At 44.8% G+C, this 16,121-nt stretch overlaps 2 protein-coding genes across 2 annotated transcripts in view; one reads left to right on the top strand and one right to left on the bottom strand.

Annotated features, from left to right (window-relative positions):
- Positions 1-10,044, top strand: part of TDRD12 (tudor domain containing 12) — a 96,946-nt gene extending 86,902 nt beyond the window's left edge. The window contains 8 exon segments of the mRNA XM_027768073.1: positions 530-702; positions 4,978-5,087; positions 7,174-7,237; positions 7,323-7,436; positions 7,528-7,681; positions 7,769-7,835; positions 9,428-9,522; positions 9,865-10,044. Coding sequence (XP_027623874.1) covers positions 530-702; positions 4,978-5,087; positions 7,174-7,237; positions 7,323-7,436; positions 7,528-7,681; positions 7,769-7,835; positions 9,428-9,522; positions 9,865-10,044 — 957 coding nt within the window.
- Positions 10,045-14,627: 4,583 nt separating this feature from the next.
- Positions 14,628-16,121, bottom strand: part of SLC7A9 (solute carrier family 7 member 9) — a 29,427-nt gene continuing 27,933 nt past the window's right edge. The window contains exon 13 of the mRNA XM_006167987.1: positions 14,628-15,036. Coding sequence (XP_006168049.1) covers positions 14,972-15,036 — 65 coding nt within the window. The 3' untranslated portion in view covers positions 14,628-14,971. The remainder of the gene's footprint in view (positions 15,037-16,121) is intronic.

Genomic DNA, 16,121 nt, shown 5'->3' with positions numbered 1-16,121 from the left:
GCAGGAATCAGACTGTTGCAGATTTTCATGTTTTACTTCATTTCATATAAATGGAAATGGATGAGAATGTTTTGGTTGCAGAAAAGACAAACGGAAGATACGGTCCAGAACACAGGATGTAGGGCCTTGGCGTAGACCCTTTCCAGGCACCTGAGGATTCAGGCCTTAGGATTCTCCTTGCTAATAGAGGTAAAAGCAGTTGAGTAAGAATAAAAGAAATATGAGAATTTTGTGTTTGGTTACAGCATTAGAGGTCAGTCTTGACTAGGAACTTAATTCCAGGAGTCCATGTTGGCCCCACCCACATCTGGTCATATTTCTGAGGTGCAGGACTAGGAAGATTGTAGTGTAACCCTGGTGTTGTAAGAAGCTCAATGCCACTGTGGTAATCCGTGGCACCTGGTGGCACGTGTGCCCAAGTGCTTCAGACATGGCAGAGAGATTGTGAGGCCACGTGGAAGTGTTTGCAGTTGAATGAAAATCCAAAGTGCGATTCTCGCAAATGTTCTGTTTTCTTCTTTGATTCAAGGTGCACATTACAAAGCTTCCAAATCTGAAAACTTCTATCATTGATTATAATGTGCGAGCTGAAATTTTGTCGATGGGAATGGGCATCGATAATTCCGAACATATAGAACAACTGAAAAAATTGTACCAAGAAGCCAAAATGCCAACTTTTGAGGAAAGCCTAAGCCAAACCCTGTAAGTGAATTTTTGTCTCCCTTTTGGAAGAGCATTTTGGTAGAAATAGAACTCAAAATTGTTAAGGTTTGCTTTTGTTTTGTTTCGTTTTTAGTGACAGTAGAGTAGCTTAATGAGTCTCTGTGTTCCCATCACTCAACCTTACTGGGAATCTTGTTTTATCCATATTACAACTCACACGTATATTTCTGGTGGAGTATTATAAAACAAATCTCAAATGTATTATTTCACCTGTATCTCTTACACAGATCATTTTTTCTAACTTAATATTGGCGAATAGCACACATACAGAAAAGTGCACACATGTTAAGTGTACAGTTTAATGGGCTTTCTGAACACACTCGTGTAAACAGCCTCAGATCAAGAGACCCAGCATGACTCAGAGCCTCTGTCTCCTCCGTTCCAGTCACTCCCACTCCACAAGAGCGACCGTTCTCCTAACATGGAAAGATACAAATGGGTCTTCCCTGGGTTTGTGCGTTGCCTGCGTGGAATCATGGAATAGGTCTCTTGTGTATCTACTTTCTCTGTCCTGGCATTATTTGTAAAATTCGTCTTTATCGTGCATATCATTATGGAGCTAAGTTCTCATTGCTGCATAATGTCCCTTTGTATTTTTTTTAACCCATTCACCTGTTGACTGGGGAAATTTCCAGCATGGGGCTATTTCACATAGTGGTACTTCCAACATTCTCCCACAAATCTTTGGTGCACTTACAGATGTGTAACTGATGAAATGGAATTGCAGAGTCATGATTAGAGCTACTGCCCAACAGTTTTCCCAAGTTAACAGTACCCAATTACATTCCTCTAAGCAGTTGCCTGAGCTGGCAGGTAGCATGGTGGTTAAGGTACTGGGGTCCCACACGGCCGACCATGGCTTGACTCCCAGACCTAGAAGCTTGCTTTTTCTCTCTCTTCATATTAAAACATAATAATAAATAAAATTAAATATACATTTTTTAAAAATATCAGTTTTCTATATGTTTTGGGACTTATTTCTGTCATCTCTATTCTGTTCTATTGGTCTGGTGCCTGTTTTCATGCCAGTATTGTGCTGTTTTGGATATTAGGGCTTTGTAATGTATTTTGAAGTCGGGTAGTGAGAGGCCTCTTTTTTGCAGAGTATTACGTTGGGGATTTGGAGTCTTTTATGATGCAAACAAATTTTATGATTGTGTTCTGTTTCTGTGATGAATGTTGCTGTATTTTGATAGGAATTGCATTGCATTTCTAGATCATTTCAGGAAATTTTGATATTTTAACTATATTGATTCTTCTAATCTATGAATAAGAGATGTCTTTCCACATTTTCTATATTTTTCAACTTTTTCTTTCTCTCTCTCTTTTTAAAAAATTTGCCATAGAGTGACTGGGCTCACCAGAGAGAGAGGAAGGGAGAGAGAGAAAGAAAGAGAGAGAGAGAAATGAGAATGCCTCTGAGGGAGACAGCCTAGCTTCAATCCCTTCTGCTTCACTCACCATTCAGGATTTTAGGCAAACAAATGCATGGGCGTGGCACGTTCCCCAAGCCACCAGGTCTGGGAGTCGAACTACTCAGTCAATCATGCGAGACTCAGCCACCCTAAACCACTATGCCACTAGTTGGCCAACTTTTTCAGTTTCTTTATTCAGTTTTTTACAATGTGCATAATAGAGATCTTTTACTTCCTTGGTGAGATTTATTTCTAGGTAATTGTGGGTGTATGTCTTTTATAAATGAGATTGCTCTCATTTCTGTCTCAGTTTGTTCATTGTTAGTTGCATCTAGCAACTTTACTGAATTCATTTATCACATCTAAAAGTTTTTGGGTGGATACTTTATGTATTTCCACTGTATAGAATCAGGTCATCCACAGATATTTCACTGTTCCTTTCCAAGATGGACGACTTTTATTTTATTCTGTTGTCTTATTGCGTAAGCTAGGACGTCTAGTACTATTGTACTGTTACTCTAATTGAATAAGATTGGAGAATGTAGATATCCCTGTCTTGTTCTACTTTTAAGTAAGAAAACTTTCTGCTTTTCTCCACTTAGTATTATGTTTGCTGTGGGTTTGTCATATGTAGAATTTACTGTGTTAACGAACATACCTTCTGTACATTTTCGTTATATAAAAACCATATGGCTTTCTCTTGATTGGGCGTGGGCCTGACTGCTGCGTAAACCTTTGCCTGTTTTCCAGAGCACCTACAAAGTTAGTTCAGATAGCTCCTGGTGGTTTTCTGATGTTTCCATATGGGAATGAGAGCTTGACGTTTCCTGGTCTACCATTTTGCTCTGCGTGCATTCTTGTGGCAAAACGCTGGAACATTTCTTCAGTCCAGTTACGTTTCAGTTGATCTATCACAGATGAAGGGAAACTGAGGCTACCATTAACGTTTACGTTTAAAATACATTCATTCAGCCAGTGAAACTTAAGTGTCTACTAGGTCCACAGTAATAAACAAAACAAATGAGAAACCTTCTCTTCAAGGGACTTACACTTTAGTGGACAGAGTTAAACAAGTACACAGCACAGCAGACAGTGATGGGTGAGCTAGAGCAGATGAAAGCTGGAAGGAACGCAGGGTGGCTGCAGGACCAGTGAGAGGGACTGAGCAAAGGCACAGAAGTGAAGTGTCACCCATGCACATCCCTGAGACAAGACTCTCACGGGCAGAGGGATAGCCTGGTGAGTATCTGGGTAGGTGGTTTGTGGATATTGACAAGGTTGTAGGGTTCTAAAATATAACAGAATGAATAGCACATGGGGGGGCAGTGAAAGACAGTGCACAGTTCAGTGGATGGGGAAGGAGAAGGATGGTACCCCTCTTGTAGCATATTGGAAAAGAGGATAGATTCTGGGGACTGACAGACCTAGAAGCCACAGGGCTTAGTGAGTGGCAGGTGCAGCAGAGTGATTCTGTCATTCTGAGCCTTCGTGGTAGAGAACATTGATGCAGTTGTGACAGAGAACATTGACTCAGCTGTTTTCTAGAGAGCATCTCATTGGAGAGGGAGAGACACCGAGTTTGGCTTCAGACATCCTGGTTTGCCAGTATTTGGGAACAAACTTGTTGGACCGGCCACATAGCACAGCAGTTAAACACTGCACAGAGGAAGCCAACTCTCACATGGTTGACCAGGGGTCAAGTCCTGGCCCTAGCAGGATGAAGAGGAGGAGAAGGGGTTACAGCATGACTCTCTCCCCCCCTCCCCGTTTCCCATTGAGTAGTTCTCTTCCTCGATGTGTTTACCCTCTGACATAATAAAAACTTCATAAGTGTGGGAGGAGGACGAACAGACCTACTAGATGAAGATCCAGTGAAGGAGGTAGACAGCTACACAGGGGAGGAGGATGAGACCTGAGGAGGGTCCTCGTGTGGGAGTTGGGGCCTGGTCTGCTGCCATGCTACACCAGGGGAGTGCTATACCACCAGCTTCTTATGTGTTGGCTAGACCTCCCCTGGAACACACGTGCACACTCCCTGCTCATAGATGTGCATGTACGTGTGTGTGTGTGTGCGTGTGTCCGTGTGTTCAGTTGGGCTTAAATGATCTAGAAGAATGCACACACTGTTGGATGGAGCCTAGTGGAGGGAGCCTAGTGGCTGGGGAATGGGGTTGAGAGGGACGTTTTTCAATGCGTAGACCTTTATATTTGTTTAAAAATATCAACCACACAAAAGTGGTTACCTATTAAAAGACCAAAAGAATAACACAATTTGAGATTTTTAAAAATATAAGGCAACCCTCACTGTAGGGATAGGAAGGAATCTCTAGCTAGCTATCGAACGTCACACAGCAAGGAGCGATGCGTTGCACTTAGTAGATTCCTGTGTGTATGTGGGTATGTGTGCCAGATGGAGAGACAGACGATAGCATTGACATTTTTATGCAAAGACTGCTTCTAGAAAGAGACCTGAACTGCTGACAGCAGTACTGTGGGGAAAATGGACTGAGGCGAAGGCTTGGGGGGAGGAAACTGGCTTCCCACTTCCTGCCCTGTTATCTGGTTTGAAGGGAGTAGCAGCGTGTGCCGTTACCCCCACAATTCAAAGAACTCCGAAGGAACGTTATCTGGGTCATGAGTGAGTGCCTTTCTCGGATGAGACGTCTCAGTCACAAGAAGTGACTGCCGTGCACGAGACCTGCGTGCCTCTGGCTCCTGGTAACACATGCTTCATACCCGTGGCTTGCCTTCCTCTTTGGCTGGGAACCTCCTGTAGAGAGCCACATTTGCCTGCGTGTCTTCTGCAGTACGGGAGTTAACCTCCACCTCTTCTGTCCAGGACAGCACCGTCGGCAGAAGATGCGGCTCGTCAGCAGAGCACACAGCCCAAGGACGGGGGTGCAGAGAGTGGGGCTGACTCCCAGATGAACTCAGAACACCAGAAGCCCGGTGCGTACCTGTTATTTAAAAGACGGTTACCTTTGTAGAGAAGGTGCCGTAAACTGGTATCACCTAACTGTCCCTGTTTTTCACAACTCAGCTTTATACATCTGTTTTTGGAAACTGTTTTCTTTTTTGTTATTTGAGGTATTACATGTATGCATCAAAGTCCACAGATCTTAGGTGAACAGCTTATCAGTGTCTGTTTTCTTCTTTTTTCCTTTTGGGAGTGGAGAAAGAGACAGAGATAGGTACTTTTTTTTTTAATAATTATTTTATTTTATTCATTCATTCATTTATTTTTTAATTTGACCAGAGAGAGACAGAGGGTGAGAATGAGAGAGAGAGAGGAAGTCACGCCACCGGATTCTGTACTCGAACCCTGGTCAGCCATGTGGGAATGTCCAACATCTTAACCACTATGCCACCTACTGGTCCCCCGAGAGACAGGTACTTTGAACAAGGCCTCTCTGAGTCAAGATTCTGCTGCCAACCTCCTAATTAGGTCGGATTACAGGTGTGTTTAGGTTGGCTGAGGAACCGAACCTGTGCCTCTGTAGGTGGCTTCCAGCCTTCCAAGTAGTGGCATTACATGTGACTGGTCCTCATCACAATTTTTCCTTGTAAATATAGCCATTCACCACACCTGCAGCAAGCTGTTGGGTGTTTCCAGAACCCCAGCAGTGTGCTACCTCGAACTCCCCAGTGACCACTGTTCTGATTTCTGTCCCCATTAGTTTTGCTGAAATCGAGACATATACCATATATATATATATATATATATATATATACACACACACACACACACTCTCTCTTGACTTCATCCTGCCAGCGTCATGTCAGTGAAACTCATCTGTTATTGCAGGTAGCAGTGGACTGTTTTTATGGCCGAATTGGATTCTGTAATAGGAATCACTACTATTTGGTTTTTATTTTATTTTTTACATTTTGGGCTATTGCAGTTAAAGCTGCTATGAATATTCTTGTTCAGTTTCTGGAGGGAAGCTTTCAGCATTTTCGATTAAAAAGTTTACATTTTGGCCAGCACTGTGGCCTGGTGGTTAAGAGCGCCAGATCCTAGAACGGCTGGCCACGCAGTTTAAGTCCTGAACCTGGCAGCTTGGGAAACACACCAGATCCGTGTGCCTGTGTGCCCCAAGTCCCAACAGGATGGGGAAGTGACGTGTGCCTGTGTGCCCCAAGTCCCAACAGGAAGAGGAAGTGAAGGAAAAGGGATTGTGGTGGGACCACTGCCCCCTGGGGAGTGCTTTCTTCCTCTCCCTCTATCTCTGTCTCTCTCTGGCGAGTACATGAACCCTCTGGCAGATTTTTCTTCAGAAGTTTAAATTGCCTTGTTTTAGAAAATGTTTATGTTAGCATGGGTTTCTTGTGCATATTGATTGCTATTATGGAAGTCATTACTTTTTTTTTTTGAATTTGCTGTAGCATATGTGTACTCTTAAAAGCTATTATGGAAGTCATTACTTTTTTTTTTTTAATTTGCTATAGCATATGTGCACTCTTAAAAGAGAGAAAGAAAGAGAGAGAGAGGAAAAGTGAGAAAGCACCCCTGCCCCGGGGAAATGACCACAGCACAGTCCCTTTTCCTCCATTCTCCTTTTCAGATTTTGGGCATGCACGCACATGCACCTGATGTGGTGTTTTCAAGCCACTGGGTCTGGGACTTGAACCACACAGTTAGTCATGGGGGATCCACACCACCTGGCTGGCCCTGGAAGTCATTTTTAGTGAGGGCCTGGCAGGACCCTAAGCCTGAACATGTACATCCTATGGCCAGCAATTACAGTTGTAATACTTTCAACGAGTAACTTTACTTCCCTGATGGTTTAATGTTTGTCAGAGTGTGTTTTTATTTAAAACAGTGCGTGCATTTTACTGGGATGCACATTTTTCATGTGCGTCTTAACTTCTTCTGATTATTCTTTGCAATTGGATACTTGATTTAGACTCTCCTGTGAGTGATTTCTCATCTAGAGATTTCATGTAATGCAAAAAAAAAAACTGTGCGTGTGTGTGTATTTATATAGTTAGATATAAATAACCTGTAAGAAAATTTTACTTTGATTTTACACAGAAATTTTATCTGAAAGCACTGGAGAGGCTTCTGTTAGCAAAACTGCACAGCCCCCTTTGAGAAGGTATGTCTAGCCACTGGTGGGCTTGACCTCCCCGAGCTGGTGAACGGGTGGCGACGGGCGCGAAAGCCTTGTTCTTTCCTTCTAGCTTCCATCCGCAAGTCAAGTGGTTCCAAAAAGATCATGTCGTCATCGTGAAGATAAAAATTCGGAATGTAAAGGATCACAGCTGTAAATATTTTAGAGACAGAGTCATTTTCAGGTGGGCTTATTGTTTTATCTCACAAGATAAAATAGGAACAATTTCTAATGTGTTCTGTAAGGCTAACTTTATTTCTTTTTTATAAACCCAGTGCCTGGGTGGGAGACAAGTTTTACTTGGCTGACATGGAGCTACAGGCCAACATAATAAAAGATGACTGCAAATGCATAATTAAAAATGATGAACCTGTGATCACTCTTGTGAAAGAGAGGAAGGAATCTTGGTGTAGCTTGCTCAAACAGAAGGTAAGTGGCAATGAACAGCCACTGGCTGGTCTTAGCGCCCTGGGTACGTGTATTTATGTACTTAACATAAGCTGTTCTGTTGGGCAGAATCCTAATGTGGCTTTCGATTTTGATCACTGGGAAGAATGTGAAGAGGACAGCCACTTCTCCAAAGGTAAGATGCCGAACCTCCGCTCCCTGGAGGGGCTGTGGGTCCGTAATCACTCCCTCAGCTGATTTTAGGCATTGGCCTTTGTGGGAAAGGGTGGTGAAGGTAATGCCTTTAGAATTCGTTTCTCGGGACCAGCAGTCAGCGTAACGGCTATGTTGCTGGACTCCCATGTAGTCGACTGTGGTTCGTGTCCCGGACCCGGTGGCTTAAAACTCATGCCGGGTGTGTGTGCGTGCGTGCCCAAGATCCCAAGAGGAGAATGGAGGAGAAGGAATTGCGGCATGGCCATCCCCCCTGGGGGTGATTTCTCGCTTTCTATCTCTCTGTCTCTCTCTGATTTTGAGTCCTGCCCAGCCCCCCCCCCCCGCCCTTTTGGAGAGGTTTTTGCTACAGGGTACATATGCTCACTGAAGGCAGAGAGAGGAAGAAAAGAGAAGGGAAAGTGAGAAATCACCCCCCATAGGGGATGGCTATGCCTCAAATCCCTGCTCATCCATTCTTGGGACTTTGAGTATGCACCCACATGTGCCCAGAATGGTTTTCTCTCCTTCCTTCCTTCCTTCCTTCCTTCTTTCCTTCTTTCATTTCTTTTCATTTCATTTATTCTCTTTTCTTTTCTTTTCTTTTCTTTTCTCTTCTCTTCTTTTCTTTCTTTTCTGTTCTTTTCTTTCTTTCAGATTTTTGCCTTAGGGCACATGCACTCACAGGGAGAGAGAGAGAATGAGAGGGAAAGTGAGAAATCCCTAGGCGGATGGCCATACCTCAGTCCTTTCTCTTCCGTTCTTCTCCTGGGATCTGGGGTACACCTGCATACATGCCTGGTGTGATTTTGAAGCCATGGGTCTGGGACTTCAACCACAGTTTGCCACATGGGAGTCCAGCAACATAACCACTACACCATCTGCTGGTCCCCCAGCATGAGTTTCTTTCTTTTTTTTTTTCCAGAGATTTTAGCTCTAGGGCACGTGCACTCACCAGAGAGATGGGAGGGAGACAGACAGAAAGCAAGAAATCACTCCCCAGGGGGCAGGGCCATACCACAATCCCTTTTGCATTCTCCTCTTGGGATTCTGGTGTGAGTTTCAAGCTGCCAGATCTGGGATTCAAACCACAGTTTGCCATGTGGGAGTCCACCGACATAGCCACTACATCATCTGCTGGCCCACCCCAGCATGATTTTAAACTGCTGGATCCAGGACTTGAACCGTGCAGTCAGCCACATGGGATCCAGCTGTCTTACCCTCTGTACTATCTTCTTGCCCTCGGCCCTTGGTTTTAAAGACCACGGTTCAAGTCCTGGACCTGGTGGCTTTTTTCTCACTTTCCACCCCCTCTCTCTGTCTGTCTCTGTTCAAATTAAAAATAAACGAGTGAAAAAATAAAAATAAAAAAGAACACCTTTTAGTAGCACTTTACAGATACTCTTCTTAGGAGGAGAACTTATAAGTAAATAAGTTCTGCCTACGTCTTGTCTAAAATAATGAAAATTTTAAAAAATAAGTTGCAAGATAGCGCTATATCCCAAAGTAATGAGGGGAGAGACTTGGTAACTAGTCTGGACTTAATATATTTATTATTATTTTTAACTCTTTTAGTTGTAAGCTTAAAAAACCAGTCCTACAGCATGGCAGAGGTGGTTGAAGATAGTAACACGCCATCGGAGGATGAAGAAAGCGATAGTGATTGAGATGTGGGTCAGGTCCTGAAGAGCGGCCAGGAGACTCCGAACAAAAATGGATATTGTCATGTGACCGAAAGTTAAGAAAGCAAGCACTGCCGCCAAGCATAGATTTCTAAGAAGGGTCGTCTGTGACACTGAGATCGACGACAGTGGAAAAATCGTAGCCAGTTGGAAAATAAGCTGATGATTCTAACACTGTGACAGGAGGGTGGAGGCAGGGTCTGGAGACAGGGACAAACAGTGCTGGTCTGACCACACCCAGCTCATGCTGTCTGTCCCCGTCATTGCCTCTCGCATCATCCTGACACATCGAGTGTGAACGATAGAGTGCAAACTGTGACATTTGGGCAGTGGCTCATGCTGCCTGGAGCTGGCCCACCTGTCATCCGGTGCACGGTGCAGGGCTACAAGCCTGATCCCCTGCCTGCAGCCGAGGTTTCCAAAGTCTTTGGAGTGTCTGCTCAGCAACTGCTTAACCGCCTTTTCAACCTGAATCAGCCCAGATTCCACATAACCACAGACGTGAGCTAATGCTTTTAGCGATCTTAAGATACTGTCACCTACTGAATGGAAGTTTGCTTCTTGCTAAGAGAGAGTCTAAGGATAAAAGGGAGAGTGTGTTAGCAACGCCAGCCAGACCCAGGGCTTTCTGGAGGTGGAGATACTAGGTCCACACGAATCTCTGCACCTGCGGAGTCCTGGCAAATGGGACAGAGGTGTTCTTTTTTAGTGCAAATTTAACAGGGCCTGTGTGGTGTCAGGAGGTGACCCTCAGAACACTCAGAAGTGATGATCCCTGAAAATATTCATGATCCCTTCCCTGAGGAAGACTGTAGCACCTGGAGTCACCAAGGTTTTTGGAGGATTGTGTGTGTGCGCGCGTGTGTGTACATACACGTGCATACACACGTAGTCATTACTGCCAAAGTATAGGATTGTGTGTGTGTGTACGTGTGTGTGTATGTGTGTACATACATATGCATCGACATGTAGTCATTACTACCTAAGTACACGGTTTTCCAGAGGCTGGCTTTTCATACTTTGGATTTCTTGGTTCATGAAAAAAATCAGAAAAGTGAGCTCCGGGGAAACTGAAAACCTTGCGTTACCTCCTCAGTATTGATTTGTCAGCTCCCCCCAGAAGTGGTAAAGAACATCATCGGAATGTGACTATTGAGTGACTGCCCCGAGACGTTTATTCTTTTTTACATTAGAAGCACAGATACCCAAGTTTATGTACGTCCCAGTTATATTCGAGTGGTGACCACCTGAATTAGGTAAACTCTTATGAAGCTGGCCCGGGATCAGGTTTCGATCACTCTGTCTCTCAGTTTCCTCATCTGTAAAATGAGACATTCCACCCGTTGCATGACCCAGCCTCACCTCAGAGAGGCGATGTCCGTAAAGTGGGACTGGGTTGGGCCTCTTTTTTCTGCACGCTGGCTTCATGATGGGTGGTCAGCCCCCAGTGCAAGGAGCTAGTGTCCTTGCTGGAGCAGAAGCGTGGTCTTGCTGCTACAGGGACTCCTAGGGGACTGGCAGGTCTCACACTGGCCCATAGGAGTAAGATGGTGACTTTCCTTTTTCCTGGCAAATTGTCAGGCTCTTCAGGCATTTTGAAGGTAGAGGTCTGACTCTCGAGCCTGCACTAACATCCTTAACCAGTGCCGGAACTTCTCCATGGAGCCCTTGCCCCTGTGGGTGCATGTTTCGGGTCGGGGCCGGCCTCCCATGATGCACTGGCTGCCTCGTGGCTACCTGTAGTTTATACTTGGTTGTGCCGAGTCTCTTTTGTAAAACCTAGCAAATTATAGCAGCAAGTAACAGAGCTGTACAAATGGTGAGAGCCTACTCTCAAAAGTGATAGAATGAAGTCAATTCCCTTGTATTCACAGAAGCTAAGAGAACATTCGGGGAGGAGGCTACATGTTAAATCTTTCTTTTCAGATATTTTAATTTTCTAATATCTGGAGTTCTAACATTTTATGGGACATAGGCCCATGGCTCTATAAACAATTAGCATTTAGTTTTCTTTTCTGTTCATTTGTACTGATTTAATGTTTCATGCAAATTTCTGACATACAAAGTGACCTTTCTTTTGTCTCTGTATACATCTAAAAATACATATTTTGTAAATGTCTTTTGCAGTATCAATAAAATTTCAGTGTGTGCACAGAAATGTTACTTTTTATGCTTTTTTTAAAATGGTATTTTCTCCGAGTACCAAGTGCGAAATGAATTTTTATTCACTGCGCTTTCTGGTGTGGCAAAAATGCCAGTGACAGCTGTCCGGGAGCTGGCGACACCGACCACCAATGGAGTTGACCCTTGTGAACACCTCAGCTATGGATGGTTCAGGATGGCTGGATGGCTTTGTAGTGGAAGGCCTGTGTGTGCCACATACATCCCAGGGTAAACACAGAGGTGGCAGTCCTGGGGCAGTGGAGAGCAGGTACTCAAACATCCGTATTTTACTATTTAAAAAAATCAATCAAAGCAGAAATATCATCAGTTTTACATAGAAGAACAGCCATATTGATCACTGGCTTTAAGGAACACCCTTTTTGTTTTTATGCTAAAGACCAGATTTTATTTTTCCATTTCCTCAAAACTGAAATAGCGCACAGCGTAGTAACTTACACACAATATAAACCCATATGTGCAATCAGTATTCCAAAAGTGGTGATTTTAAGTTTCACTTTGGAAATCTTTAAAAACTTACACTCTTAAATGACCTTTATTCAAGTTATCAACAAACGACAAAAGGAACTAGTTACCTCAGAAAAATCTTCAAGTGAAAGATATCTCCACTCCTTCCACCTGGAAACTCTTATGAGAGAAACACTTGATTTGCCTTTCTAAAACTGGGCTACATCAGGGATCAGCAGTTTGCATGGTGCTGAATGCGCTGGACAACCCCATGTGGCCTACCATGGTTCAAATCCCAGACCTGGTGGCTTTCCCACTTTCTCTTTCTCTCTCTTCCTGGTCACATTAAAATAAAAGAATGAATAAATAATATAATTTTTTTTTTAAAACTGAGCTACATCACATAGTCTCAAGTTTCTTTTTATTTAAGGCAGTAACGCTGCAGTGCTCCTAGTTTGAGAAGACTATTCTAAAGGTAATATTGCTGCTCTCACCATAGGGAGGGCCTCCACTTAAATTGCATTTCAAGTGGAAGGAAAGGGGTGTGAGAGATCAAATGTTGCTGCAGACTGAAATTATTCTACGAATGCAGAAATGGTAACAGCTTATCAATTCAGCAAGGCTTAACAAAAGTACAGCCGGCCGGAGGGCAAATATCCACTTTCATTAGGTGATCAGAGTAGCTAAAGAGACAGTATCTGGGACAGTAGCCCTTCCAAATGACTGAGGTAAATAACTCCATGTTACATTATCACGTTTCAATCTGATACTGTATTCAGGATATATCAACCTCCTCCTGAAGTGGCAGCCCATTCCTCAGTTTCTTTCAAGCACAATTTAGAACATGTTCAAACATTTTCTTCCTTCATCAGTCAGCACTTAGTTTAAACTCAATTTACTTTGGACAGACAGACCCACCCAAGCAGGAACTTAGACTGTTTGTATTGAGACGTCAATATGCAAAAGAAATCATTCCAAGACCATTTTTAAGATCAATCTCACTATTTTTATTGTTCTGCTGGTACCTTAACTATGGCATAACGGGTCTGCTAATTCAAAAGGCCATAGAGTCAGTAACCCCAGTGTCACCTGCAGACCATCTGAGATGCTTTTTGATACTCAAAAGCCTTGTCTTGTATTCTGTTGTTTGCTCTGAAAACACGGGCTTCGAATGGTCAAGGGAAATGTTTCATCTCATCATTTAGGAGTACTCGACATGGCATGTAGCACTGCAGGAGGGACAGAACGCAGGCAAGATGTTCCAACACAGCCTCGTCCTGCAGGAAATGCACTTGGTGGTTCATCTTTAAAAATGGCAGGGCAGTCCTGATACCTGGGGCTCTCCTTTAGGACAGTGTCCTGTGTGGTTGTCCGTGGCCACGGGCCCTCTTTCCAGCCAGTCCCACACCAGAGCTTCCCTGACACCACAGGGTACCCCAGCAAAATGGTCTGCAGGGACAGAGAGCAGACCTGGAGACTTACTCAGAACAGCTGCTGAAGCCGTTTTTTGGGGGTTTTTTGTTTGTTTACTTGTTTGTTTTTCTGATTCGTTCAAATGTGGAAGCACTTTGTGGCCATTACGAAGTGAGAGGTCAGCCTCACTCAGATCATTTTTCATTTCCCAAAATGCTTTATTCTGTGGATTTCCATTTACATCAACAGAAGCTGATTGACCCAGGCAGGCCTATCTGCTGGATGAGGACTCTTCCGTGTTCTTTTCTTAGGGCTCTAATAGGAGTGGGTCCGAGTCATCTCCTCCCTTCACCCGTGCAAGACAGGTGCCCAGAGCGTCTCCTGCATCCCTCGTGCTTTGCGTCCTCTGATGCGGTGAGCCTGAGGCCAAGCCTTGGTCAGTCAAGGGAAAGCCTTCGATGGACTTCAATATGAACCTGCGGGCGCACGTCGAACGTCTTGGACGCCATGACGTAGAGGTAAGGGAAGTTGATGCGCAGTCGCCAAGCCAGGTCGAAGAAGATGAGGGGAGAGCGAGTCAGCCCCTTGCAGAAGACCCCCTAAGAACGCCCAGCGGCTGAGCACGACAGCAGGCCCCACAGAGCCCGCCATATAGAGACTGGCCACGACCCGCCCTCCCTCTCCGCGCCACGTCTCCCCGGGTCTGCGCCCCTGGGCGCAGGGAAGCAGAGTCCGGGGTCAGCCTCGAGAAGCACCCCCTGCGAGCCGCCACCTGGTCCCAGCCGGGCCGCGGGCCTTGACCTGAACACCCTTTATTGAAGTATGACGTGCCCCTTACTAAGAACTTGCCTGCAGAATGGTGGCAGTTGTTTTGAGTTTTTCGCCCCAGGGCGCATCTGCTCACCGGAGAGAGACAGACACAGTGAGAGGGAAAGTGAGAAATGACCCCCCAGGGGCATGGCCGTGCCGCAATCCCGTCTCCTCCCGGGATCGTGGGCACACACGCGCACACACCCAACGTGAGTTTCAGGCCACTGGGTCGGGACTCAACCACAGCAGGCCATGTGGGACTCCAGCGATGAACCAGTCCGCCATCTGCTGGCCCCGGTGGCAATTTTTATTCAGCCGTCCCTCGCCCTCAGCCTTCTTGCTAGGTCAACTGTTTGCTAAACAAACTTTTTTGGTTTTGTGATCGCCTAACTTTAACAAATACCTGTTACTTTTCCCACCTGGAACCCCCATCCAATTAAGCATCTCTAAAAAAATAACAGTACTATAAACATCTAAATACATTTTTTTTTTCTTAAGAAAAAAAATCGGGAAGAAATAACCACAAATATTGCTTACAAAAATAAATTCATCACAGTTTTGATTTGACTACAAGAGACAGAGCTGGTTACTCAGGATCTTCCTCTGGTGGGACAACTTCCATCAGCATCTGGAGGTGCATGGTGACAGGCTCTGGAACACACGATCAACAGGTGAGGTTAGAAAGAAACGTCATCACAAAGCTTCGCCCCGGTCGTGATGGGCAGAGCGTAATAATGTTCTTTCTCTTTGGTAATGTCACCTGGTAGACCTTGACTCGGGATGGTGTATGCTTTGAGTTCATTTAAACCACCCTGAGTATTTCCTATTAAGGAATGAATAAATCTCTAGGACCAGTAGTTGGTGTAATGGCTATGTCGCTGGACTCCCATGTGGTCGACCACGGTTCGAGTCCCAGACCCGGTGGCTTAAACTCACACTGGGCGTGTGTGTGTGCATGCCCATGATCCTGAGAGGAGAATGGAGGAGAAGGGATTACGTTGTGGCCATCCCCCCCCCGCGGGGGGATTTCTCGCTTTCTGTCTCTCTCTCTCTCTTTCTGGCGAGTGCAATCGCTCTATGGCAAAAACCTCTCAGAAAAAAAAAAAAAAAAAGAATTACTAAATCCCTCATTGCCACCAGTGCCCACTGTAGGAAAAGTATCAACAACTCCCTTAAGCGTATGTATTCACTGCTCCTGACCGGGAGGTGACTAGTCTGAAGTCACTCAGACTGCATTTTGTTGGAAGTACAGATTGTTCTTTTCTTATCTTTTTTTTTTCCATTCTCTTCACACAACTTCCAGTTTCTGTAGGGAGCAGCTTAGCAAAGTATTCTAGAGCTAAGAAGACAGGTTTTGTACAGTAGGTCACAAGTCATCCGAGCTAGTCTCTGCGTGTGAAACCCAAGTTCCTTTACAGAGGCACGGGAAAGATGGCTGTTTATCTCATGCTAGTAACTTTTCTTTCCACAGAAGGGTGCCCACAACCCCTCTCTCTCTCTCTCGGTTTAGGGTTGATGTATTTTGGCACAAGTGCTTCCTTTTAGAAGTGAAAGTGGCTAACGTCCCTCAGCTTTTAAGCAGTTGTCCTAAATCATCCTAACGCAGATGAGGATCGGGATTGCCCAGTAGACAGTGACACCTGCGGCTTGGCTTTGGAAGGCTCCGGACTTCATCCTAACCCTTGGGTCCCAAGTCTGTCCGTTTTTGGGTGTTTGGGGGAGGCTGGCTGACCTAA

This window comes from Tupaia chinensis, unplaced genomic scaffold (genome assembly GCF_000334495.1).
Source record: "Tupaia chinensis unplaced genomic scaffold, TupChi_1.0 Scaffold145396_1, whole genome shotgun sequence".
NCBI lineage: Eukaryota > Metazoa > Chordata > Mammalia > Scandentia > Tupaiidae > Tupaia > Tupaia belangeri.
This window is presented reverse-complemented; position numbering and strand designations above follow the sequence as displayed.